The sequence below is a fragment of the Zeus faber genome (assembly GCF_960531495.2).
Source record: "Zeus faber genome assembly, chromosome: 11".
Taxonomy (NCBI): Eukaryota; Metazoa; Chordata; class Actinopteri; order Zeiformes; family Zeidae; genus Zeus; species Zeus faber.
This window is the reverse complement of record NC_137205.1, coordinates 32,824,146-32,851,917: the sequence shown is the minus strand read 5'-3', so window position 1 is coordinate 32,851,917 and position 27,772 is coordinate 32,824,146. Positions and strand designations below refer to the sequence as shown.

Here is a 27,772-nt window from a genome sequence, read left to right as displayed (position 1 = left end):
TCCTCTCCTCCTCTCCTCCTCCTCCTCTTCTTCATTTGCATGCCGGTGTCATGTGTGACTCAGTGGTTTTCAGGGAATTGTGACATCACTCACTTTGGGATGAGGGACGTGAAGTGGTGATGACATCATCACAGAGAAGGTTCAGATGAAACTGCTGCTGCTCTGTGACATCAGTTCAAGGTGAAAGGGGAACACATTCTTACATAATGCGTAATCAGGTGTATTTATACACAGGAAGGTCTGAGAAGGAGCTCCGTCACCTTGCTGCTCCTTGCTACACCCAGCCCCTCTCGGACAAGGTGCATGCTGGGAAAAGGGACTGGGACGTCTCAGATGCAAACTGTGGCTCTGCTTCCTAATGCACGAGGGAAATATGATTATGATGATGGAGTCAAGATGATGCCTGTTGTTGCAGAACAGAGACGGTAGTGATGAAGGGATGAAGGGATGGAGGGATGAAGGGGTGAAGGGGTGAATGGGTGAAGAGACACAGGGATGAAGGGATAAAGGGATGAAGTGAAGCAGCGATGAAGTGATGAAGTGATGAAGGGATGAAGGGATACAGGGATGAAGGGATGATGTGATGAAGTGATGAAGTGAAGCAGCGATGAAGTGATGCAGGGATGAAGGGATGGAGTGATGCAGGGATGAAGGGATGAAGTGATGAAGAGATGAAGGGATTAAGTGATGAAGGGATGACGTGATGAAGGGATGAAGGGATGACGTGATGAAGGGATGAAGGGATGAAGAGATGAAGGGATGAAGGAATTAAGTGATGGAGGGATGAAGTGATGAAGGGATGAAGGAATTAAGTGATAGGGATGAAGTGATGAAGAGATGAAGGGATGAAGGAATTAAGTGATAAGGGATGAAGGGATGACATGATGAAGGGATGCAGTGATGAAGGGATGACGTGATGAAGGGATGCAGTGATGAAGGGATGACGTGATGAAGGGATGCAGTGATGAAGGGATGCAGGGATGAAGGGATGACGTGATGAAGGGATGCAGTGATGAAGGGATGCAGTGATGAAGGGATGCAGTGATGAAGGGATGACGTGATGAAGGGATGCTGTGATGAAGGGATGACATGATGAAGGGATGCAGTGATGAAGGGATGACGTGATGAAGGGATGCAGTGATGAAGGGATGACGTGATGAAGGGATGCAGTGATGAAGGGATGCAGGGATGAAGGGATGCAGTGATGAAGGGATGACGTGATGAAGGGATGCAGGGATGAAGGGATGCAGGGATGAAGGGATGCAGTGATGAAGGGATGACGTGATGAAGGGATGCAGGGATGAAGGGATGAAGGGATGAAGGGATGAAGTGGTCTCGGTCCAGTGGTTAAATCCTCGGGGCAGGCTCCTGCACAGGGGAGCGCTTCAGATCAAAATGGCGACTGGATTAGAGGCATCGTGTGGAGGTGCTCCACCCTCTTGGTTGGGTGGTTGGATAGATGGTTGGAGGGATAGATGGATGGTTGATGGATGGGTGGTTGGAGGGGTGGATAGTTGGAAGTATTGTTGGATGTGTGGATGGTGTTCTGTGGAAGATGGCGCTGGGTCTGTGTTTCTCCACCCTCCTAGTTGGATGGTTGGTTGGATAATTGGATGGTTGGTTGGTTGGATCGTTGGATGGAGGGATGGGTGGTTGGATGAATTGATGGTGTTCTGTGGAAGATGGTGCTGGGTCTGCCTTTCTCTGCTCTGGGAGGAGGGTTGGTCGGATGGAAGGATGTTGGGTGTATGGTAGGATGCATGAATGGTTGGATGGCTGTACGGATGGTTGGATGTATGGATGGGTGGTTGGATTGATGGATGTTGGATGTACGGATGGTTGGATGTATGGATGGTTGGCTGTTTTGATGGATGATTGGATGGAGGGATGTGTGGATGGTTGGATGGCTGGTTGTGTGTGTGGATGTATGGTTGGCTGATTGGTCAGTTGGATGGTTGGATGGATGGTTGGATATGTGGATGGATGGTTGGATGAAGGGGTGGATGGTCTGATGGAGGGGTGGATGGTTCAAGTTCAATATATGGATGGTGTTGTGTGGAAGATGATGCTGGGGTGCAGGGGTGGATGATTGGATTGATGGTTGGATGTGTGGATGGTTGCTTGGTTGCTGGATGGATGGTAGGATGGGTGGATGGATGGTTGGATGGAGGGGTGGATGGTTGGATGTGTGGATGTTCAGATGTGTGAAAGGATGGTTGGATGATTGGATGGATGGAGGGGTGGATGTGTGGGTGGTGTTCTGTGAAAGATGCTGGCTCCGTCCTCCCATCAGTCCTTTCAGTTGGATGTGGTCCAGACGCTCCCGCTGTGAGTTCTGCTTCAACATGAATAATTCAAGTTTACCCCTCCACCCGCACAGACCGCACCCCTCCACCCTCTGATCTGCACCTGGTGGAGGAAACGGGGCGGGGCTTGTGACGGAGCCTGCACAGCACAGACTGATGATTCAGCAGAACCACAGCCCGGCCAATCACAGCAGCCCTTTCATGGATGCTAGAGAGAGAGAGAGAGAGAGAGAGAGAGAAAGGGGGGGGCAGACAGACAGACAGACAGACAGACAGACAGGGATAAGGAATGTCATTTCACACACGACTCGTGGCCTGTGCTGCAACATGACCACACCCAGTACAGGAGGGAGGGAGGGAGTTGGAGAGAACCAGTGAGAGAGTAGTGGAGGTGAATATAGAGGCCTGTTGGGCGGGTTAGGTTGGGGTTGAACGATGGAGGGCGGAGGAACCAAAAGAGTTGATTTGAACAGAGTCAGGAAGAGAAGAACAACAGAGAGGGAGAGAGAGAGAGAGGGAGAGTAGGATGCCCAGTGGGAGGTGGAGGGGGAGGAGTGACGGTGTTGCCAGGAGGTGAAGCAGTACACTGGGAGCCGGACCCGACCTGATGGAGGTTCTTCATCTCCATCCACCTTTCCACTGAGGGACAAGGTGCAGCCAGACGGTCACTGACAGGTTGCGCATCATCCTGCTTATTACACATTAATGAACTAGACTATACTACTATACTACTATACTCCTATACTACTATACTCCTATACTCCTATACTACTATACTCCTATACTACTATTCTACTATACTACTATACTCCTATACTACTATTCTACTATACTACTATACTCCTATACTACTATACTATACTTTTAAATACACTGAGATGGAATATTCCTGTGAAAAGATGCAGTCTCTGACAAGTTTAGTATCTGTAACTAGTATGACTACTTCCATAACTAGTATGACAATTTCCATAACTAGTATGACTACTTCCATAACTAGTATGACCATTTCCATAACTAGTATGACTACTTCCATAACTAGTATGACCATTTCCATAACTAGTATGACTACTTCCATAACTAGTACGACCATTCCCATAACTAGTATGACTACTTCCATAACTAGTATGACCATTTCCATAACTAGTATGACTACTTCCATAACTAGTATGACCATTCCCATAACTAGAATGACTACTTCCATAACTAGTATGACCATTCCCATAACTAGTATGACTACTTCCATAATGACTTTGACTACTTCCATAACTAGTATGACCATTCCCAAAGCTGGTATGAATAGTTTCATACCTAGTAGGTCTTGTTTCATAACTAGTATGGCTTCTTCCATTACTAATATTTTCAGTTTCATAACGAGTATGACTACTTCCATAACTAGTATGACACGTTGCGTAACTAGTGTGACTAGTTTCATAACTAGTATGGTTACTTCCATTACTAATATGTTCAGTTTCATGACTAGTATGACTACTTCCATAACTAGTATGACTAGTTTCATAACTAGTATGGCTACTTCCATAACTAGTACGACTAGTTTCATAACTAGTACGACAAGTTTCATAACTAGTATGACTAGTTTCATAACTAGTATGACTATTTCCATAACTAGTGTGACGAGTTTCATAACTAGTATGACTAGTTTCATAACTAGTATGGCTACTTCCATAACTAGTATGACTAGTTTCATAACTAGTATGACTACTTCCATAACTAGTATGACAAGTTTCATAACTAGTATGACTAATCTCATAACTAGTATGGTTAGTTTCATAAGTAGTATGAGTAGTTTCATAACTAGTATGAGTAGTTTCATAACTAGTATGGTTAGTTTCATAACTAGTATGACTAGTTTCATAACTAGTAGGGTTAGTTTCCTAACTAGTATGATTCGTTTCATAACTAGTATGGTTAGTTTCATAACTAGTATGGTTAGTTTCATAACTAGTATGACTAGTTTCATAACTAGTATGACTACTTCCATAACTAGTACGACAAGTTTCATAACTAGTATGACTAGTTTCATAACTAGTATGGCTACTTCCATAACTAGTATGACTAGTTTCATAACTAGTATGGTTAGTTTCATAACTAGTATGGTTAATTTCATAAGTAGTATGAGTAGTTTCATAACTAGTATGGTTAGTTTCATAACCAGTATGACTAGTTTCATAACTAGTATGGTTAGTTTCATAACTAGTATGACTTTTTTCATAACTAGTATGATTTGTTTCATAACTAGTATGGTTAGTTTCATAACTAGTATGACTAGTTCCATAACTAGTATGGCTACTTCCATAATTAGTATGACTAGTTTAATAACTAGTATGATTCGTTTCATAACTAGTATGGTTAGCTTCATAACTAGTATGGTTAGTTTCATAACTAGTATGACTAGTTTCATAACTAGTATGGCTACTTCCAGAACTAGTATGTCCCGTCTCATAACTAGTATGGCTACTTCCATAACTAGTATGACTAGTTTCACAACTAGTATGGTTAGTTTCATAACTAGTATGGTTAGTTTCACAAGTAGTATGAGTAGTTTCATAACTAGTATGGTTAGTTTCATAACTAGTATGACTAGTTTCATAACTAGTATGGTTAGTTTCATAACTAGTACGACTAGTTTCATAACTAGTACGACTAGTTTCATAACTAGTATGATTCATTTCATAACTAGTATGGTTAGTTTCATAACTAGTATGACTACTTCCATAACTAGTATGGCAAGTTTCATAACTAGTATGACCAGTTTCATAACTAGTATGATTCGTTTCATAACTAGTATGACTACTTCCATAACGAGTGTGACAAGCTTCATAACTAGTATGACTATTTCCATAACTAGTATGGCTACTTCCGTAACTAGTATGACTAGTTTCATAACTAGTATGACTACTTCCGTAACTAGTATGACTAGTTTCATAACTAGTATGACTACTTCCATAACTAGTATGACAAGTTTCATAACTAGTATGACTAGTCTCATTACTAGTATGGTTAGTTTCATAACTAGTATGACTAGTTTCATAACTGGTAATAATGGTATAATAATGGTTAGTTTAAGAGCTCTGACGTTCATGTTGTTGTGCGACGCTGACGGGATCTTGTGTTTTCATATCTACATCCATCTCCTCTCGTCTTTCATTGTAGTTTCTATGCAGCGCCACTAGCCAGCGTTAGCATTAGCACGTAGGCGGAGTGATATGAAGGAGGTGAAACCAGGAGAACTGCTTCCCGCGGCTTCGGCCATTTTTTACAGACCGGCGGTCACCATTCAGAAATAACTGATCCACGATTGTCGCTACGGACCAATCAGAATGGAGTATTCCAGGGCGCCGTGGAAGAAGCTTGGGTAACAAACCAAGACGAGCCGGTTCCATCTCACTCCTTTGGAAATTCTGCGTTGATTTAAAAACAGAAGCCGTGCGCACGTTGCAGTGACGCTGTTCTCTCACTGATTGAGAACGACCTTGTGATGGTGAACAACATCATCAGACCGGGACAGGAAGTCAAGGTTGCATTTCCCTGGCTCAGCATGTTTCTGTCAGCAGAGCGCGCAGGGAGGCGTGGCCGTGTCCTTGCATGCGGGATGACAGTCTTCCCGGCGGGCAGATGGGTTATTCAAGGAGGCAGTTTATGGGCTTGAGTTCCTCTCGTGTGTCCAGTGATGGAGCATTCCGGTCATCAAAAAACGGGCGTGACATTTGAGACGACCTATTTTCAAACCCAACACCAACCCCACCAAAATGTTCACATTAAAAGCTTGAGGTAGAGATTTACTATATAACTGTGAGTGTGGAACGGCAGTTATCCTGGGGGGAACTTGGGAGGGAACCAGCCATGAGATGGTCTTCCTTCCTGTCTTCCGCCTCCGTCCAGGTGGGACGATGTATTTGCACGTCATTGGTGGTGTAGGTTTGGTTTAATGACAGAACCCCCCTCCCCCCCCTGGTCGGGATGGTTACGGTAAGGATGGTTATGGTCACGTGGTTATGGTCACGTGGTTATGGTCAGGATGGTTAGTCTCTTGTGTCAAACAGCAGATTACGTCTTTTCAAACCAGGCCTGGACCTCTCACAGCCCAAGGTGCGGCTGCAGCTGCAGTGACAAAGACGAGATGAGAGTTAGAATCAAAGTGGGTTGTAGCGGCCGCAGCAGACGGTCGGTGCTGAGGTGTGGTGACTTCCTCCTCGTCCCCTCGGAGTGTGAAGCTGCAGCGTCAGCTTTTTGTTCTGCGGCTCGGTGGCTGGCCCTCCCTGTCTGGGGTTTGGTTCAACTGACGCTGATGCAACAAGCGTCTCTGATGCGTGAGTTTGATTGATTGTTTCAAACCATCAGCCCATCTTAGTAATGAACTGTGTTCAGTTATGATATCCCATAATGCCATCCCACCAGGTGGAACACAGGTTCAGTAAGATCTGGATTTACGATTCGTCCTGCAGATCTTTTACAGGGACAGCTGTCTGAGCCACGGAGAGACGTAACATCATCATGAATGAATAAAATAAATTTAATAAAATGAATTTAACTGAACTTAATGGAACTCAGCAGTTAGGAAAAAATATGACATAATATATAAAAAAATATCGGAATATATCGAAGTCCACATATATTGATGAAACATATTTCTATATATATTTTGTTGTTTCTTCAAGAATATATTCTGAAATATGTCACCTATTTTTATCATATTATTTAAATATATTTCAAATGTATATTAAAAAGCATATATTATATATAGAATAATTGTATTTAATATATATATATATTTGAATACTATAGTATAAATACTTCCATATTTAAGACTATATTTTGGAATCAAAGTATATTATTTTTCTTAAATTAAAATGACCTGAGATCGCTTTGAATATACTTTTATATTTTTGATGTAAATCTAATTTTGGAAAATATAGGCTTACTCCTTTTTACAATGTATGAATAATTGGTATATTGTGCAATAATATGTTTTCATAGGTAAAAGATATGAAGACATGATATGAAGATATGAGGATCATTCCATTTTCAAACATAATCCTGCGTCATCATCGAAAATAATGTGTAGTTATGGTTCATTTGAGCAAAGTATAAATGATTCTCTGAGCAGTCAGATAAAGGTGCTGTGTGTTGTTCTTCAGGTGAATGTGTTGACCCGCTGGTGTCCGGACTCTACGCCTCCTCCTTCCTCGCCTCCTCCAGATACAACTTCCTTTACTCTGCAAACTTCGCCAAACTATATGGTGAGTTATCAACTGGGGAACCTTCAGATCCATCAAAACCATTTTGTGCCTTCGAGAAACGGCCCATCTCCCAGTTCAAAATATCTCTCCATATCAAAAGTTATTATAGTTATATTACACGGTAGATCCGTTCCTGTCTGTCCAGTGATGGATGGATGTTCTGCTGAGCTTCAAGTTTAAAGGGATGCTCCACTTTTAAGTCTTTTCCAGAAGGTTAATGCCACTTTTATCCCTGTGTCTGGAACTGAGGTAGGGGGGAACTGCATGCTAACTGTGTTAGCTCAATGCATGGCTGTAAAAGGGATCAGCTAGCCTAGCTCCTCTGAAATGTCCCGAGAAAACGAGAGCATCGTTATATATGAGTTATATATTCTCCCCCTCTCTTTCTCCTCCAGGAAGCAGCGGCTGGTCCCCGTCCCCCCGGGACCGTCAGCCCTGGCTCCAGGTGGACCTGGGCAGGAAGTACCGGCTGGTGGCCATCGCCACCCAGGGGACCTTCAACTCCTACGACTGGGTGTCCAAGTACAGCCTGCTATACGGGGACCGGCCCGACTCGTGGACGCCCTACGTCATGAAGGGGGGAAACTCGGTGGGTGGAGCGGGTGGAGGCATTCGCATGTGATCCTTTACAGATCATTATGTTTGTTATGTTTTGCCATCACAGTTATTGTCCAACGACAGGCGTCGCCATGGAGATGGAGATGGAGAAGCTCATTATCTTCTAGCTGACGTGGCTCATCGCTGGTCACTTCATAAGACGTAGAGGCTCAGTCACTCTGCTTTATCTCACTGACTCTCCCTCCGTCCCTCCCTCTGTCCAGACTCTGCCTGGGAACTGGAACTACTTCCAGGTGAAGAGGAACGTCTTCCACTACGCCTTCACAGCCAAACACATCCGGTTGCTGCCGCTGGCCTGGAACACGGAGAACGGAGGAAAGATCGGAGTCCGACTCGAGCTGTTTGGCTGCTCCTATGGTAAGAAGAAGAGCAGGACGGGAATAGTGGAGAAACAAGTCTGGATCCAGATGAAGACGGATTCATGTCATTTTATTTACCATCTGAAAATCCATCCGAAAAAACAAGTTACTCATAGGACACAGAAAACCATTCCCCAAATCTCTATTTGGAAGTGGAACTTCTGAATACACTAAACAACTGGAATCCCTCTGCTCCTTTCAGACTCCTACGTTCTGCAGTACAACGGTGACGACACGGTGGTCTACATGTTCCCAGAGAAGAGGTCTCGAACCCTGCAGGACCACTTCGCCATCAACTTCAAGACCCTGGAGCAGGATGGTCTGCTGCTGCACAGTGAGGGAGTCCAGGGCGACCTGTTCACGCTGGAGCTGAAGAGAGGTCGTCTCTACCTCCACATCAGCCTGGGTAAGGGGGAGGACCGGGTACAGTGACGGGGTCCGTTTTGGGCAGAAAACCAGACAGAGCAGGTGATGAGATCGATGGCTGCAGCACCGCCTCCAGCAGCAGTCATGGGAACAGTTTAGCCTCCAAAACCCATTTCTCGATGCCCTGGAAATAGTTTCAGTTCTTTCCATTTACCCGAGTCTGAACTTTTAGGAAGCAGCACCGTCCACAAGATGAATGGAAGGACCACGCTGACCGCTGGGAACATCCTGGACGACCAGCACTGGCACTACGTCACCGTCAGGCGCCACGGCCGCCAGGTGAACTTCACGGTGGACAGTCAGACTGTGTCAGCCATCTGCAACGGAGAATTCACCCACCTGGACCTGGACACGCAGGTATGTCAAACATAAAGATGCCATGAGCCTTGGACATCTTGGAAGTTTTAAATATGCTTGAATAAGCCTTTTTTTTTTATCAGATTAGGCTCAGGAGGAACAATGTTCAAGTGAAATAATGTTTTGATCCGGAGGCCTTCACACTGCCTCACGATACGATACAACTATATTGGTCAGTAGGGCACTGAAATTAATTTTGCGTCCCTGTGAAAGGCCCCTAAAAACATTTAGGATGTACAGGTAAACAATCACTGGAGTGACAGGAAGGGACACAAGTACAAATGGCTCCTGGCATGACAGCACAACGATACACAAGCAACACAGATGACCGATTAGACAAGCACAGGTGTTGACAGGATAAACACAAGTACAGACACATGACATGGCACAGCCCACAGATACACAAAAAAACAGCACAAATGACAGGTAAGACAATTTACAAAGACATAAGAAGACGAATACCCATGAAATCATAAAAGGCTCTGGAATCATTTTTGTTTGTTTAGTAGTAGAATGGACTGATGTACAAAGGAGTTTTTAAGCCTATTTCGATTGAAGGAGTGGACTCTGAAGCGCCTATTTGAAGGCAGGGGCTGATGTTCATTGTGCAAAACATGTGGAGTCAGAAGAAATCTATATGGCCAGCCCAACCAAGCTGTTGCTATGGGCCTCTTGAAAGGCTTGAGCTACAGGGAGTCCATTGATTTTGGAGCAAAGTTTTAACTGATTTTGAAGTTTACTTTTATTTTTCACTGTGAGGTTGCTCCACCAGGCAGTACTACAGTTGAGCATGATGCTCCGAATTACAGAAGTAAAAAATAAATACATAATTTGGCTGCTGGCCCCAAACGATTTTAATCTCAGGAGAAAATAAATGCGCTGCTGTATCCTTTTACCAAGAAAATCCATGTGAGGGGTCCATGAGAGGTTCTCATCTATCATGACACCTAAGTATTTATATGCAGAGACTTGATTAATTTCAACATTGTGGATCATCACTTTGGGGGGTGGGCAGGTTGGGGGCTTACCAAAAATGATTTCCTCTGTCCTTACTGAGTTAATAATAAGGGCGTTCTTATCAGACCATTCCACAAACTAATCAACATTTCTCTGATACAGAGTGGGATCATCAGTACTTTTCAACATAGTCAATAAGGTAGAGTCATCTGAGTATTTTAACAGAGACTGGTTTGCTACCGAAGAGGTGCAGTCTGACCTGTAGAATGTGAACAACACAGGTGAGCTAATGAACACCTGAGGCACCCCTGAGGCACCCCTACGTTTGTTATCCTGGGAGATGACAGTGTATTGTTTACCTTGACCAGCTGGATCCTATTTGTAAGAAAGGAGAAGTACCAAAGTATAAGATGGGGGTTGATCTGAAGCTGAATCATTTTTTCTATCAGTATGTCTGGCTGAATTGTAGAGAACGCCGCTGAAAAATCAAAAAAGAGAGCCCTAACATATGTTTTGGGGGAGTCCAGATGTTTGGAGACTAGATGCACTAGTGTAGCCACTGCATCTTCTGTGGTGCGCCCTTGCTTATATGCAAATTGAAAGGGATCTTGGTGATTCAGTAGGGCTCTGTTGAGACGCTGGACCAAGATTTTTTCCAGAGATTTCATAATGACCGATGTGAGGGCTATTGGTCTATAATCGTTGTGTTCCTTCGGGCATTGTTTTTTAGGGAGGGGCTTAATGTGTGAAGTTTTCGAAGCTTGAGGGATGTAGTGTGTGTTAACTGACAGCTGAAAAATTGGTTGCCACACAGGGTCTAATTCTGATGCAAACTATTTTAAAATAAGGGCGCTTCTGTGGTCAGGTCCAAGGGCTTTCCTGGGGTTGTTGCGAAGGAATGTGCTCCTGACTTCTTCCACTGGTACGGTGACCAGTTCAGCGTCAGATGGTATGAAAGGCCTAACCAAATCAGTGCATCTCTCAAAGTGACCATTAGATTCAAAACGGAAAAAGAAAGAATTTAAGTCATTAGCAATAAATTCATTACCTGACAAGATAGTTTTGTTGGACGAGGACAAACCTGTCATCTTTTTCATGTTATCCCAGAGTCTTTTAGGGTTTTTCTCTCTGAAAGTCTCCTCCAATTTGTGTCTATGTGCTACCTTGGCTTCTCTAAGCTTGTTTTTCAACTCCCTCTCCAACTGTTTGCAATTTAAAGCATCCTTGTTTTTAAACGCCCTTTTCTTTGAAATTATTATATTCTTGATGTCTTTGGACACAAACTTTTTATTGTTTGGATAAATCTTAATTCTCTTAGAGGGGATGACACATTGAATACAGAAATTAATGTAGTCATTAGTAACCATGGCAGTTTTCATCTCTGGAGCATGGGTTGTGGAACAGAGACCAGTCGGTCAAATCAAAGCAAGCTTTAAGCTTCTCTTTGGCTTCAAAGGACCAGTCCCTTATTTCCCTCACCACCGGTTTACTGCTTTTAAATTTTGATTTATATGTTGGCATTACATACACCACATTGTGGTCAGAGTTGGCGATAGGTGGTCTAATTCTAGATGCAAAAGCATTGTTAACATTCACAAAGCATTTATGGAGTATTTTATTTTTTCTTGTCCCATTTTTGACTACTTGGCAAAAGCCAGGCAGTACACTGTCCAGACTGCAGTGATTGAGGTCCCCCAGCACAATTGCAGGAGCGTCTGGATGTTTCTGTTGCATTTTGTGGACAGAGTCCGCGATGGTGGCGGCAGCAAGCGCAGCCTTGCCACTCGGTGGCACATACACCGCACAACAGTACTGATCCGAATTCTCGCGGAAGATAGAAAGGTCTTAAAGTCAGACAGAGCAGCTCAACGTTGGAATCGCAGACAGTCTCTTTAACGGTGAACTGACGACCAGAGGTCGTTGATATAAATACAGATTCCCCGGCCCTTACATTTCCCCGAGTTCTCATCTCTGTCCAGCCGGGTCAGGTTGAACCCGTTTATCTCGAACAGAGAGTCTGGCATGTTGGATTGAAGCCAACTCTCGGTAAAACATGGAATCGATGCTTCACGGAATTCGGCACAGTACCTTGTGTAGGTTCGGACTTCATCAATCCTATTGTTCAAGGAGCGAAGATTGGAGAGAATGATGGAGGGTAACGGCGGTCTAGTAGATCTACGCCGCAGCCTGTTACGAACTCCACCTCTCCTTCCTCGTTTCCGCCTCGTAGGCCTTCGTAGCTCCGGGGTAATAAAATCCAAGATCTTCGGGAGTAGAGGCGATGGTTTATGGCGCAAGGCAACCAGAACATCCCGACTGTAGTGCAAGCTGTGTCGAGGTACGATCCCAGTTACTATTCGTTCCTTCATGTCCATGATTCGGCCGTGTTGTACAATGCCCTCCTTGGCCGTGGCAACAAGCCACAGAGACAGTATAATTCACAGGTGGCTCATTTCCCATTCACACCCATCCACAAACGACGATCGACATAATTAGACGGACACGGTAGACTCGGACCCGATTAACACATATTACACACAAAGTTAAAAACTTTGACGGCCTCAAAGCCAGGACGTGGTTCGCAGCCGTGCAGCGCACCGGAAGTAGGTGTCATTGTCGAGGTCCACCTACAGTCAGTAAGACTCACGTCTCAAACCACGCTGTAATTCAGTGTACGATTAGTTACATACTACATAGCATGACTTAAAATAGGATGATTTAACACCACTAATATGTAAGATTGCTCTGTTTTCATTCCTCCAATGGACCGCCCCTTCAGAGGTCCGCACAGCCAACGCTGTGTTGCTATTGGTCCAAATCAAAGATCACCAAGCATGAACTCTCCTCGAAATGACAGCACTTCCCTCCCAGAAGCAAAACCACTGATGGTGAAAATGTCATTTGAAGGAATTTAATTTGGTTTAAGTATACCGATACTTAAACCAAATGAAATTCCTGTTGTTGGTGTGACCGAGGCCTAAAGATTTTAGTTTTGAAGAGAACTAACCAACACAGTATTTCGGCCAATGAATGACTTTGAACTCCTTCAACTCGAACATGTGATGTGTCCAGTGAAGGAGCAATAGACACTGGTCATTCCAACCAATCAGTATTCTGCCAACACCCGCTTTGATAATCAACAAAGCTATTGGGTCCTGCATAAGGTCTGGATGAACTTTCCCCTCCAGCTGAATCTGTGTGTCTCAGTTGTATGTAGGTGGCGTGATAGAAAGCAACCTGCCGCACCTTCCCTCCACACCCAACTTCCGTGGCTGCCTGGAGAATGTCTTCATCAACGGGGTCAACATCATCAACATGGCCCAGAGAGAAGAACCCGAGATTCGCATCCCACGCAAGGTCTCCGCCGGTTACACCATTGGATCATCTCAACCATCGGTTCGGCACGACAGCAGCTTTTGGAATTCAACTTTGTGTGTTCTCTCTTTCTTACTTAGAAAAAGATGCATTACGCCTGTCGGGACATTCTGCTGAAGCCCATGACCTTCGCAGGGCCAAACAACTACCTCCAGGTTCCAGGGTTCTTCCGGAAGCCTCGTATGTTCGTCAAGTTTAAGTTCCGCTCGTGGGACTACACCGGGCTGCTGATGTTCACGCGCTTCGCCGACGACCTGGGAGCGCTGGAGCTCGGCCTCAGCGAGGGACAAGTCAACGTCACCATATTCCAACCGGGGAAGAAGAAGCTGCAGTTCGCTGCAGGTCAGAGCAAAGCCATCCTTGTTCAATTTGCTTAATTCACAGTTCAAGATGTCAGAAGATGTCAGACTTACCTATTCAGTCGCTGCTGCTCCTGCATCCGCCTGCAGGTTCTACCTCCTTTTCCAAAGGAGGATTTAAACTCACCACTCCAATATAAAAAAATGCTGCTAAACCCATATATATACAAAACATGTCAATATGCAACAAAATATACAATATCATATATATTTTTACTGCTATTACTGTTCCTCACTGCCATCATGTGACTCAGTGGAGCTCGTTTACTGTGATCCACTTGTATTAGTAATGCTGCAATACTGTGACTTGTACTTACTGTGGAGCGCCAGCCCCCATATTGGGCTCACAAGTCACTAGTGCTACTCCATTGTGGCAGTTTCTCCCGCCACGCGCCACCAAAGTGGCATTTTCGGGGCCCTCCGACACCGAGACAGACAACGGGGTAGAAAACAAAGGTTTATTGGGGAGTGTGGACTAGAAGGAACAAACTCGGAGCAGATGGACACGTGTCATGACAGGGCTCCTCTGCTGAGTGTGTGGGTGGGGATGGCGGTTTTACCTGTTGCTCGTTAGACCAAGCAACGAGCAACAGGTGAGCAACAGCCACACTGATCCTGGGTCCTAATTACCTTGACCCAGGACAGGTGTGGCTGCTCAAACCACACCATCCCCACACCACATACACGTTAACTTGTGTAGATAGATGTGTACATGTGTGTTATTATTTCTTATCTCATTTGTATCTTTCTCCACTGCACTGTCTGAATTGCCCTCTGGGGGTTAATGAGTTGATCCCATCTTACCCCAACTTGACCTCTCCAGGCTACAGACTGAACGATGGCTACTGGCACACCGTGGACCTGGCGGCCAGGGACAACCTGCTCACGCTCACCATCGACGAGGAGGAAGGTTCTCCGCTGAAGATCACCAACCCCTTCACCATCCGCACCGGGGACCGCTACTTCTTCGGGGGTCAGTTCAAGAACCTTGCTCTAGAACAACGTGCTGCTCTCGGTTTTACATTTTCAAATCCTGCATATTATTTTACTTTATTTCAGGATGTCCAAAGACCAACAACACGGTGAGGAAGTGTGAGACCAAGCTGAACCACTTCCACGGCTGCATGCAGCAGATTTACATCGACAACGAGCAGCTGGACATCGACATTATCCTGCAGCGCCAGTGGGGGCGCTATGCCGAGCTGCTGCTGGGCACGTGCGGCATCACCGACAGGTACAGCGCAGATTATGGAAATCCCTGGAAAGAGTAGATCAGGATGGATTATGTAAACGGTAAGACACATTATCCAAGGATCGTTTATCGGTCCTGACCGAGCGTTACTCCCAGGTTTGGATAAAGTGAGATTTAACTGTTTCGTCTCAGTTTTGTCATTTCAGCCTTTTAGTATATTTCCCTGTTCCCCAATTAGCCACAAACACTGTCCTTTCAGGGCTGATGCGTCGTGCCTCCTCACCCTCGTCCTCCCTCTTGTTTTCAGGTGCACGCCGAACCCCTGTGAGCACGAAGGCAGGTGCATCCAGTCGTGGGACGACTTCATCTGCCTGTGTGAGAACACGGGCTACAAGGGGGAAGTGTGTCACATGTGTACGTTTCCTGACTTTCCAGTCGTTTCCATCAGGTTGTCACGCACCGGTTTCCATAGTAACCATGGATGTACTGCTCTGTCAATCAGCCGTGTACAAGGAGTCGTGCGAGGCCTACAGACTGCACGGGAAGTACTGGTCAGGGAACTACACCATCGACCCGGACCTCAGTGGACCGCTCAAACCCTTCGAGGTGTACTGCAAGATGAAATGTAAGACTCAGTAAACTCAGTACTGTAGTACTGTAGTGCTGTGATGCAGTACTACAGTACTACACTACTACAGTACTAGATTACTACAGTACTACATTAAGAGAGTACTACAGCACTACATTACGATAGTACTGTAGTAATGTAGTACTGCATTACTACATACTACATTACTACAGTACTACAGTGCTACAGTACTGCAGTATTTCATTACTACAGTACTGCAGTACTACATTACTACAGCACTACAGCACTGCATTACTACGGTACTGTAGTAATGTAGTACTACATTACTACAGTACTGCAGTACTACATTACTACTACAGTACTACATTACTGCACAACTACAGCACTACATTACTAGAGTACTGCAGTACTACATTACTACAGTACTACAGCACTACATTACTACAGTAATGTAGTACTCAATTTCTTCAGTACTACAGCACTACATTACTACAGTGCTGTAGTAATGAAGTACTGCATTACTAGAGTACTGTAGTACTAAATTACTGCAGTACCACATTACTACAGAACTGTAGTACTACATTATTACAGTACTACAGCACTACATTACTACATTACTACAGTACTACAGCACTACATTACGACAGTGCTGCAGTAATGCAGTAATACACCACAAGAGTACTGAAGTACTACATTACTACATTATTACAGTACTACAGCACTACAGCACTACATTACTATAGTAATACTATAGTAATGTAGTACTACATTACTACAGTACTACAGCACTACATTACAACAGTGCTGTAGTAATATAGTAATACACCACGAGAGTACTGAAGTACTACATTACTACAGTAATACATTACTACATTACTGTAGTACTACATTACTACAGTACTATAGCACTACATTACTACAGTGCTGTATTAATGTAGTACTACATTACTAGAGTACTGCAGTACTACATTACTACAATACTACAATACTACATTACTACAGTACTACAGTACTACATTACTCCAGTACTAAATTATTACAGTCGTACAGTACTACATTACTACAGTACTACATTATTACAGTAGTACATTACTACAGTTCTATAGTACTACATTAGTACAGTGCTACATTACTACAGTACTGCAGGATGACATTACTGCAGTACTACATTACTTTAGTACCACATTACTACAGTACCGTAGTACTACATTACCACAGTACTACAGCACTACATTACTAATGTAGTACTACATTACTACAGTACTACAGCACTACATTACAACAGTGCTGTAGTAATGTAGTACTGCATCACAAGAGTACTGCAGTACTACATTACTACAGTACAACATTATTACAGTACATTAGTACTACATTACTACAGTGCCACATTACCACAGTACTGTAGTACTACATTACTACAGTACTACAGAGCTGTAGTGATGTAGTAGTACATTACTACAGTACTACATTACTCCAGTACTACATTACTACAGTACTGCAGTACTACATTACTACAGTACTACCTTACTACAGTATTATAGTACTACATTACTACAGTACTACATTACAACAGTACTATAGTACTAATATAGTACTACATTACTCCAGTATGACAGTACTATAGTACTACATTACTACAGTACTACAGTACTACATTACTACAGTACTATAGTTCTACATTACTACAGTGCTACAGTACTACATTACTACAGTACTATATTACTACAGTACTATCGTACTACATTACTACAGTACTACATTACTATAGTACTACATTACTACAGTGCTACAGTACTACATTAATACAGTACTCTATTACTACAGTACTACAGTACTACATAACTACAGTACTACAGTACCACAGTCCTACAGTACTACAGTACTACATTACTAGATTACTACAGTACTACATTACTACAGTACTACATTACTAGATTACTACAATACTACATTACTACATAGTACTACAGTCAGGGCCATTCCCTCACAACATGTAAGATTTCAAATGCTGTTGAAAAGGCGGAGCCGCCCTTGAACTGCGTCTCTGGGTCATCTCATGTTCATGTGAATAGCTGAGGCAGGAAGTACAGATCTGGTAAACACCTCATCATGAAGTACAGATCTGGTAAACACCTCATCAGGAAGTACAGATCTGGTAAACACCTCATCAGGAAGTACAGATCTGGTAAACACCTCATCATGAAGTACAGATCTGGTAAACACCTCATCATGAAGTACAGATCTGGTAAACACCTCATCAGGAAGTACAGATCTGGTAAACACCTCATCATGAAGTACAGATCTGGTAAACACCTCATCAGGAAGTACAGATCTGGTAAACACCTCATCAGGAAGTACAGATCTGGTAAACACCTCATCATGAAGTACAGATCTGGTAAACACCTCATCATGAAGTACAGATCTGGTAAACACCTCATCAGGAAGTACAGATCTGGTAAACACCTCATCATGAAGTACAGATCTGGTAAACACCTCATCAGGAAGTACAGATCTGGTAAACACCTCATCAGGAAGTACAGATCTGGTAAACACCTCATCATGAAGTACAGATCTGGTAAACACCTCATCATGAAGTACAGATCTGGTAAACACCTCATCAGGAAGTACAGATCTGGTAAACACCTCATCAGGAAGTACAGATCTGGTAAACACCTCATCAGGAAGTACAGATCTGGTAAACACCTCATCATGAAGTACAGATCTGGTAAACACCTCATCAGGAAGTACAGATCTGGTCACTGTTAGTTAAGCTTCAAGGTCAGAGATGGTCAAGTTAAGATCTGGGTTTGCACAACAAAACGTTTTTGCCAAAGTTTTCGGGCATCGCCACGTGCAGTTGATACTACCTTAAGTATTAAGTAGGTACTGCGTACCGTGGAGTACCAAGAGCCGATGGGGTGCCTGTGTCCTGGTTATCTTTCCGTAGCGTACAAGGCGTGGACGGTCATCATGCACGACCGTGTGGATGGCACCAAGGTGTCGGGCAGCAGCCTGGAGCGCCCCTACGTGGGCGACGTCAGCTACTGGAACGCGTCCTGGGACGAGGTGACGGCGCTCGCCAACACCTCCATGTACTGCGAGCAGTGGATCGACTACTCCTGCTACAAGTCCCGCCTCCTCAACACGCCCAGTAAGTCTGACTGGCTCCACACGTATTCACTTTGTATTGAATTAGCTTTGTGTTCTTTTTAAAAACAATGAGGTTCTTCATTTGTGACATTTATTTAGCACTTTGTTACTTATGTTTTGAAAAATATTATTTCAATAATTCTAAATGATGTATTATTATTTTTATTATTATTATTATTATGATTATTATTTGATTTTTTATTTTCTCTAATAATATATATCTATATACAGTATATATTTATTAATTTTTTAATCACTGTTCCTTAATATTTGTATTATTACTATTGTGATGACGATTGCTATTTACTACAGTAATAGTTGACATCCCTCCATATAATGTATATAAACATTTTTAGACGGCCGCCCCTTTGGCTTCTGGATCGGTCGTAACAACGAGAGTCACTACTACTGGGGTGGCGCCTTCAGGGAGACGCAGAAATGCGGCTGCAGCATCAACCAGACGTGCAGCGACCCCAAGTTCCAGTGCAACTGCGATGCTGACTACAGGCAGTGGTGAGGGGACGCGGCTCCTTCCTGTTGAGTCCTCAGGGACGTCGGAGAGCAGAGCCGTCTTCTACTGAAACACTCAGTCTTACCTTTCTTCAGCATATTGATGAAGCGATGGGATCAAACTGTAAACGCGCTGGACGTTGCAGGTACTCGGACAAAGGCTTCTTGGACTTCAGGGACCACCTCCCGGTGAGGAGGGTGGTGGTGGGGGACACCAACCGGACAGGATCCGAGGCCCACTTCACCGTGGGGCCCCTGCGTTGCCACGGAGACAGTGAGTCCAAACTAACAGCCTGGACATCTGGACAGAGCGCTGTTGGTGCTCTGAGGTGACTTCCTGGTGACGCTGTGGTGTCTTCACAGGAAGCATCTGGAACACCGTGTCCTTCGTGAAGCCCACCTACATCGCCTTCCCCACCTTCAAACCCGGCTCCAGCGCCGACATCTCCTTCCACTTCAAGACGTACCGAGGGAACTGCGTCTTCCTGGAGAACTCGGACGAACACCTGAGGAACTTCATACGCATCGAGCTCAACAGTGAGAAGGAGACTTTACGGTGGTTTTGGTTCCGCTCCAGTCTCTGTGTCGTGGGTCATCAGCTTCCTGGTGGAGATGGAGATGTAGATATAAAAGAAAGAAGATAAAGAAATATAATATATAATATATATATATAAAAGAAATAAAAGAATAAATAAATACACAAAAACCAAACATGGCCAGGGCAGAGATGGTATCAAGTCGTATAAGCTTTGGTTGGTTGATTCTTTTAACACATATTTAACAAATATTTAACAAAATCTCCACATGTATTATGCTGTTTATACACAAATGGAATATGGAATTGATGCAAGGTCACCAATCAAGGTTGTTCTCATTCACCTTCAAAATAACAGTTCCCGCCTCCCCAGACGGTGTAAATACAAGCAGAGCCCGACACTGACTTCTAGAAGTGGTTACCAATTTGCCAAGTTGCCAACCGCGCATCAGCTGTTGGTTGCCAAGACATACAAAATGGTTGCAGAATTTTAACCATTTTATGATTCAGTGACAATGATCATATGCAGTATAATATATCCATATTGCAATATCCATAAAGGATAATCTTATTTAGTCTTATCTTAATATGAGTAAATGAATGCTAATGATAGGAAGGTATTATGGAATGTCATCATGGTGGTACCCCACCCCCCTCCCCACAGAGAAAGCCATAAATCGAGATTTCTAAAACCGCTACCCTCCTGCTCCGGGAACCAATGAGAATCTATCTTTCTATCTAATACCATGTTTTTCCCCCCGTGGCATCCAGGCACCCAGGAGCTGGTCCTGCTCTTCATGGTGGGCGACGGGATCCTGAACGCCACGCTGCGCTCGCCCGTCCCGCTCAACGACAATGAGTGGCACTTTGTTCAGGCCGAGATCAACGTCAAACTGGCTCGGATCAAAGTGGACTACCAGCCCTGGGCCCTCAGGCGCTTCCCCGGACAGACCTTCGTCACCATGAAGTTCACACATCCCCTCCTCGTGGGTGGGTTCCTCAAAGCATCTCAGTCACGTGATAACAGTGGTGGTGCTGACTCGTTCCAGGTACTCAAGTGGAGGAAATGTACTTCCCTGAGTAGATGATGGAGACGAAGGTGGAACATTCCAGCCCTGTTTCCATGGTGACCTCTGGGTTGATGCCACTCAGCACATGGTTGACTTTACCTTCAGAACCCGGATTTTCCACCTCTGGTTGGAGACGATTTAACCGATGTGTCTTCAAGGAACTAGAGAACTTGACTCAAAGGTTTCTTACTCTTGCTCAAGTTGTGTTTCGGGAAACATTCCTTATACCTGAGTAAATACTCGAATATTAAATACATTCAATATTAAAAAATCCAAAAGTTTGGTTGAATTTGCATTCGTTTTTACCAATTAGTATTGCAATTTCTTGCAGAGGCTGCCATGGACTAGAAAGGAACTATATGAATGCATCCCGTTCACCTTTTCCCATAGACAGATGAATAAATCCATAAGACAGGGTAAGATAACACCTCCGTGCCTCCAGGTGCGGCGAACCGGACCCTGCGGCCGTTCCTGGGCTGCCTTCGTGGGCTGCGTATGAACGGCGTCCCCCTGGACCTGGAGGGGGAGGTGGACGAGGAGAAGGGAATTCGCAGGAACTGCACCGGCCAGTGCCTCAACGCCTCCATCCCCTGCCGCAACGACGGCCAGTGCATCGAGGGCTACGCCTCCTACACCTGCGACTGCAACAACACCGCCTTCGATGGCTTCTACTGCCACAAGGGTTCGTTTTGGGACGTTTCGGAGACACGGGGATGAAACTGAAAGACGTTGTTTGCTTGTCTGTTTGTCATTTATTTTCTAACATGTCACGGTGAACTTCTCCTCTTCCCGCTCAGACATCGGTGCCTACTTTGAGATCGGGTCGTGGCTTCGCTACAACATCCGGAAGAAGCCGATCTCGGACGAGGCGGCGTGGGCCAACTGGATCGACCCGCACTACGACAACTTCAGCCTGGGCTACAACGACACGGCGGACGACATCGAGTTCAGCTTCAGCACACTGCACACGCCCGCTGTGCTGCTCTACATCAGCTCCTTCGTGCAGGACTACATGGCCGTCATCCTCAAGGCCGACGGTACAGGAACGCCACGACCAATACAATAATGCCTGGAAAGCGGCTGGTTTATAGAGTGTCTAGAACAGCAGTGTGTTTAGGGATTTACACTAAGAAAGGTGTGTCATCAGCAAAAGCTAGAGCCAACAAGCAATTGTTGAAAACAAAAGAGAAACAGCAACATTTAAAGAAAACATCCTTCTCCACAACCAGAACAACTGGTTTGGGATTCAACGCTGTGGTTAGACTCTTACAAGTTAGGACCGGGTTTCAGGGTTTGGGTTAGCTTGGTGGGCCAGAGCGACACAGGCGTCCAGGTCGAAAAAGTAAAGTCCTCCCCTGTGTTTCCAGGGAACCATCTGGGTTTTCACTTTCAATATATCGTTACTGTACGTTGGGTTTTATTTCCAAAGAACGCAGCCTCAAATTTGCTGAGTAGTTCTGACAGGACGTTTGTTGTGAAATAATACTGATTTAGAAGGAAGGGGGAGACTTTGTTGTCACATCTTTTAACATTAAAGTTCCTTTATTAGCACTCCTGGAAGAATCCTGGTCCTAGAGCAGGAACATCCCCCCTCCTGACCAGGACTTTGTCTCTCCCTGTCAGGAAGTCTGGACCTGAGGTACAAGCTGGGTCTGATCACCCACAAGTACCAGCTGACCCACCGGAACCTGGCGGACGGCTTCCCGCACTACGTCAACATCACCAGACACAACCGCACCATCAAGACGCAGGTACAGCCCACACGTTGCCATGGAAACGCTCTGTCCACCTCCATCTCCATCTCCATCTCCTCCATTTCTGTTTTTTATCCCTTCTCCTGCAGGTTGACTACATGGAGCCCATCGTGGAGAAGATCACCCTGGTGGAGGACGCACGCTTTGATTCCCCAAAGTCCATGTTCATGGGCCGAGTGATGGGTACGATGGCAACAGCTTTGTTTTTGGTGGAGTAGGGACAGTATCGAACTAAATCCTTTCAGGAAGAAAAGGGTGACTGTAAAAGTCGTAACTTTAGTCGTGTTTTAGTCAACTAATCATATTCTCTCGCTCTAGTCATTTCCTGATCTCACTGTTTGTGGTTTCTTCTTGTTCCTCCTCAGAGGTCGGAGACATCGACTACGAGATCCTGCGGAACAACGCGCCCGGCTTTATCGGCTGCATCTCGGGGGTCCGCTACAACGTGCACGCCCCCCTGAAGGCGCTGTTCCGGCCCAACGAGACCGACCCCCCCGTCACCACGCAGGGCTACGTATCCGAGTCCGTCTGCGGGGCCTTCACCCCCGTCCTGGGCTACGTGCCCTGGGAGGCCGACCCCTGGTTCACCGGCATCGGTGAGCAGGCGCGCCACCAGAGATTGTGGGCCCCGTGAAAAGATATCACATTGGGCCCCACCTCCCCAGCTCTGCACCAGCTGTAACCACACCTCTCCAGAAGCAAATCAACCCATTCAAAGCTTTAAAAAAGTCTACCTTTGTAGGCTTGCAGCTCACTTGGAGTCCAGTATTTAGTCCCAGACAGTGAGACATACTGTATGTGTTTCATGCACACGCACCGTAACTCTATGTGCAGTAGAACCTTTACTTAACCTGGTCTCATTGAGATTAAAATCTCTGTTTAATAGTGACCTGGCCACAGGAGCAGAATAAACATTGTTACAACAATAAACACTGATAATACAAACAGACAAATACGACTGTCACACACTCCGAACAAGTGAACACAACATCCAGTTCATATGGAAGACAAGGACAAGAATCCAGTCATGATGCAAAAATAGGAAAAATTTTGAAGTGATTTCAGTGAAAATTTAGCAGCAATCACATTGAGCAAGAATACTATTTTCACAATCCTTCAAAATTGACTCCAAGAAGAAGGGGCAGCAAATTGAAAAGCCATTTTGCCTAATTCTGTTCTAACTCTGGGCCCCAACATCCGGAGAAAACATATTCAGGACATTTGATTGAGGTTTGGACACAGATCAGGAGGAACCAGCCCAAGCAAAGATTTGTATATAACAGTCAACCAATGCCAACAGGGACGTCACTCAGCAGCAAAGTTACAGAAATAAGTCGTTCATGATGTGAAGACGATGTGATGCTGTAGGAAATGTAGATGGTGCTGAACACCACCTCTCCTCTGAGCCTTCCATAGAACTCCCTATCTGCTACTTCTTCCTTTTCACTCAAAGCTCCATTTCCTGCTCCCTCATCATCTGTCCTGCTGCTGGACCCCTGCACTCCACCCATCCATCCATCATCCACCCATCCATCCATCCATCCATCCATCCATCCATCCACCCATCCATCCATCCACCCATCCTTCCACCCATCCATCCATCCATCCATCCACCCATTCATCCATCCACCCACCCATCCACCCATCCATCATCCATCCATCCATCCATCCACCCATCCATCCATCCCTCCACCCATTCCTCCATCCACCCATCCATCCATCCACCCACCCATCCCTCCTCCATCCATCCATCCATACACCCATCCATCCCTCCATCCATCCCTCCTCCATCCTTCTTCTAATGCTACTTCCAAAGCCACATCATCTCCAACTGCTTCCACCAACAGGACACTGGTTCCAGTGTCTCCTCCACCTCCTCCACATCTCAGTCCATAGAATCTTCTCCACCACCTCCTCCACATCTGCGCCCATAGAACCTTTGGGTGGTGGTGGTGGAACAAAGTAAAGAGAGAGAGTTGGAGTGTGTTCACTGATGTATGTTCCTCTTCACTGTTCCAGAATATTTCTACATCCATGATGACCTGGGCTTGTTTTGGATCACAGGTATGTTCATACGCTGATATTATACTATTATACTTGTACTAATGTACTGGTACTATTATACTTATACTTATGTACCTAGTACTATTATACTTATACTAATGTACCTGCTACTATTATACTTATACTACTGTACTCGTACTATTATACTTATACTAATGTACTGGTACTATTACACTTATAATAATGTACCTGGTACTATTTTACTTATACAAACGTACATAGTACTCTTATACGTATACTAATGTACATAGTACAATTATACTTATACTAATGTACGTAGTACTGCCCTGTTTCTCCACAGTCACAATTCACTATAAATCCTCGCTCCCTCCCTCTCTTTCTACTCCTGACCCCAATAAGTACTTCTCACTGGTATTTGTCTCAGTTCGTCCTTTGAACAGAACCGTTCAACTCAGATCAGAGGTGAAGCCTCGTTGAGTTAAGTTATTTCCGGGACAGACTGGTTCTGGACGGCGGGTTCTGGGTTCCGTCCCGTCCCAGACCTGCTCTGTTGGTCCTCCATGTTCCTGGTCTGATGTTCTGTTGGTCCTCCATGTTCCTGGTCTGGTGCACTGTTGGTCCTCCATGTTCCTGGTCTGGTGCACTGTTGGTCCTCCATGTTCCTGGTCTGGTGCACTGTTGGTCCTCCATGTTCCTGGTCTGGTGCTCTGGATGAATAGCTGGTTCAGATGAGAAGGTTTCATGTTAAATCTGGACGTTAGATGGGATCAAACCATGAGCTGATGTGATGGTTTGGATTGAGTTCCTTGTGTTCTCTTCTCTCCCAGAAGTAAAAAACCCTTCTAATACTTTTCTATTTAAGATTTAATTTGGACCCTGGATGGGAAGCGCCAGGTTCACCGGAGGGAGTGAAAGTTCTGAGTTTGCCGGTTGTTAAAATACGATCACAGCAACAGTTGGTGTTGGTTTGCTGTAGTTCTGCACTTTTCCAGCGTCAGAACTGGATGAAGGTGGATTTGAAACGACCACCTCTGAAACGACTCTGTTCCAGCATGTACTGTACAAGCAGGCTGTTGTTGTTGCTGAAACAGAACATAACATGCAGTGCTGGATTTCTTGTGTCTAAAAATCTCGCTTGAATTTGAGTTTTACACTCCATCACAAGAGGAGCCTCAGTATCTAAAGGTTCAGACCTGTAGATACCTCGCCTATTGTGAAAGTTATAGTTTTTACCATTCTACTATAAGTTTGGTTTTCTCAGCAAAAGGAACAGTTGAAGTTCATCAAAAGCTTAATTCAAGACGAATCACAACAGTAAATAATCAGCATCAAGGGAACATCCAGACAAGGCAGCTTGGATGGTGAACAGGAGGGGGCCGAGCACAGAGCCCTGGGGCACGCCCTCACGTTAGAAACCACCTGACTGGAGCCTGCTTTTTAAATAGCAGTCAGAGAGCCCTGCTGGAGAGTCGATTGAAAAGAATATCGTGATCTATAAAGAAAGAATGACCAATAAAAAGAGTGAGGTAATGTTGCCATATTATCTATAGCTTCAACAGAATCACAAAAACTTTCTTGAACAGCTTCAGAGATGTTGGCAGGAAGCTCTTCACGGAGCTTTGAGTGGTGACGTGTTGTCATCCCTGCTGGACGTTGTGTCTGTGTTGCAGTGCTCTTGGTGCTGGCGGTGTTGCTGCTGTTCGGGGGTCTCTACAGCTTCTACATCTACGTGTACCAGCAGAAGGGCAGCTACCACACCAACGAGCCCAAGCACCTGGAGTCGCCCGGCAGCTCGCGGCCGCTCACCGAGACGCTGCGCAAGGAGAAGAAGAACCTCCCCGAGATCCAGGAGGAGTTCAGGATCGACTAGTCACGCAGGAACTATTGGGGGGGGGGGGGTTGGGTTGGGGTTGAGAAGGGGCGGGGCTTGAGCTGGGAGTGGGCGGGGTTCAAACTGGGAGGGTGGAGGGGGTGGGAGGGCACTTACCACAACCACAAATACCTTTTTTCATGTTTTGTTAATTCCTGTAATTCCATATGTTTTCATTTCTTTGTTAAAGGAAAACTCTGTATCTTTTGACCCCAAACGTAGTCTCCCATCGCCCCGTTGAGCCGTGGGCGGGGTCGGCTTAAGCTACTCTTCAATACTGGATCAACTCAAAGATTCAGATGCCGATCACCGGGGACCCCAAAAGAAGGTTGAGGTTAAAAGATTCCAGTGTTTTCCCTCCAGTCGGGATCTGACACCTGGTGCTCTCCATCGCCTTTCGCTGGGTTTCCTTTTCTTTTTTTTCTCTGGGTTGAGAGTTCGCCAACAGGTGTCACGCTGCTCAGCAGGGTGCACTACTGAAGTGCCTCAGAGCAAGCAACCGCCGATCCAGAGGGGTTAGGGTTAGAGTGATGGTTCCATGCTGATGTTAAAAACATAGGGATTGAAATATTCAGTTGTTAGTTTTCACTTTCTTGTGTTTGGAGTTTTTGGAGGCGCTCCAACGCTCGCTCCCGTCTGTAAACATTCACTTCCATCCAAGGTTTAACTCTTGACGACAATCTGCTCTCGGAGACATTTAGCGAATTCTCAGCACGTTTCTCGTCCAGTTTCACTCCTCAGCCACGGTTGTGCGGCAATATTCAGTAATAACGACAAAGTGCAGCGATAATAACGACTAAAACTAAACCTGAACCTAAACCTGAACCTAAACCTGAACCTGAAGCTGAACCTAAACCTGAACCTAAACCTGAACCTAAACCTAAACCTAAACCTGAACCTGAACCTAGACCTGAACCTAAACCTGAGCCTGAACCTAAACCTGAACCTAAACCTAAACCTAAACCTGAACCTGAACCTAGACCTGAACCTAAAACTAAACCTAAACCTAAACCTGAACCTAAACCTAAACCTAAACCTGAACCTGAACCTAGACCTGAACCT

The 27,772-nt window shown here is 45.0% G+C and overlaps 1 protein-coding gene across 1 annotated transcript; it reads left to right on the top strand.

Annotated features, from left to right (window-relative positions):
* Positions 1-6,284: 6,284 nt before the first annotated feature.
* On the top strand, positions 6,285-26,710 carry cntnap1 (contactin associated protein 1; the record flags this gene model as incomplete). Its single annotated transcript, XM_080010154.1, has 26 exons — positions 6,285-6,293; positions 6,391-6,545; positions 6,723-6,738; positions 7,432-7,564; positions 7,960-8,153; positions 8,386-8,539; positions 8,744-8,947; positions 9,140-9,324; positions 13,489-13,638; positions 13,737-13,998; positions 14,839-14,988; positions 15,075-15,249; positions 15,515-15,621; positions 15,710-15,832; positions 18,744-18,947; positions 19,303-19,459; positions 19,603-19,730; positions 19,820-19,993; positions 20,763-20,981; positions 21,504-21,743; positions 21,859-22,098; positions 22,685-22,812; positions 22,905-22,998; positions 23,181-23,411; positions 24,835-24,879; positions 26,511-26,710. 26 exons carry the CDS (start codon positions 6,285-6,287, stop codon positions 26,708-26,710), a joined length of 4,077 nt encoding a protein of 1,358 aa, XP_079866280.1.
* Positions 26,711-27,772: the final 1,062 nt, after the last annotated feature.